Source organism: Austrofundulus limnaeus, unplaced genomic scaffold, assembly GCF_001266775.1.
Source record: "Austrofundulus limnaeus strain Quisiro unplaced genomic scaffold, Austrofundulus_limnaeus-1.0 Scaffold935, whole genome shotgun sequence".
In the NCBI taxonomy this organism is placed as follows: Eukaryota; Metazoa; Chordata; class Actinopteri; order Cyprinodontiformes; family Rivulidae; genus Austrofundulus; species Austrofundulus limnaeus.
Window position 1 is genome coordinate 155,927 of NW_013953337.1, and position 1,189 is coordinate 157,115.

General features: G+C 33.8%; 1 protein-coding gene across 1 annotated transcript in view; it reads left to right on the forward strand.

Moving 5' to 3' along the window:
• Positions 1-1,189, forward strand: part of LOC106533392 (uncharacterized protein C18orf63) — a gene marked incomplete at its 3' end in the record, with an annotated part of 8,338 nt that overhangs the window by 1,590 nt on the left and 5,559 nt on the right. The window contains 2 exon segments of the mRNA XM_014029656.1: positions 240-371; positions 448-526. Coding sequence (XP_013885110.1) covers positions 241-371; positions 448-526 — 210 coding nt within the window.

The window sequence follows — 1,189 nt, forward strand, 5'->3', positions numbered from 1 at the left end:
CCTTAAAGTGTTTTTATATATTTTGTGAGTGAGTTAAAAAAAATCAATCACATATTTTCATTATATTTCTTTTCATTTTAAATTTTGTATTAATTCATTTAGTTTGTGTGCATATTTAGTGGGATTCAGTAATTTTAAATGGTCCCAGTACAGAATCAATATTAATTACTCATTATTCTGTGCACTGTTACAGTGATTTGTTTTCGTTGATTGATCACGTTATCTCTGGGTGTTTGCAGAATGAACGGAGGAAAACACAGGTCTCTGTTTTTCCTGGGACTTCCTGACCTGAAGAAGCTGGTCTGTGTGACCCTCAGGCTGCGGGAGGAGGAGGACGAGGAGCTGAGGAGCCAGCAGATGAAGAGCTGCAGGTGGAGAGCGTTGAAGATGCTCCTGTGTGAAGTTTCMTCAGCTCTGCTCTCATTTATCTGAACTGTGTTTCCACAGAGAGCTGCTGCTGATGTTCTCAGACGTCCTGGCCTGTCCCGCTCCGGACTCCTTCTCTGACATCACAACAGTCATGGCTGTAAGAAACACTACGGCAGGCCATTTTAACACAGAATCAACTTTACCACACTTACACTCCAGATATCTGAAACAGATTTATGATTAGACAAATCAGTTATTAAAGATATCTCTAATTATATTCTGATGAGTTTGAATAATGTCAGGTTAAATTATTCAGAGGCTTCAATTGAAGATATCTTTATAAGAATTTTGATTAGTCAAAAATACAGTTCAAGTTAAGTTAGTTTTCAAAAGTCATTATTTGCTTTCAAGATTTCTCACTTTTTGTTCTATTTATAAATCTAATAAAATACATCTTAAATGTATTTTAGATATCACATATAAAGATTTTACTGGTGCAAATTAAAATGCAGACATCTTTAAAGCTAATATAGATTCAGCAAAACTAACTTAGAGATATCTAGAAGTGTAATCATGACTCGTCACAATTCATTTTACCATATCTTAAATAGTTTTTCTGACTCGTCAGAAAGTAAACACTGATATCTTTAATTACAGTCTAGATATTTAAAATGAGCTTTAACTAGAAACAGCTACATATATGTAAATAGAGATATATGAAGGTGATTTTATGTTAAAATGGCCTGCCGTATAAATAAATTAAATGAACATACAGCGGGTAAAATAAGTATTGAACACGTCACCATTTTTCTCAGTAAAT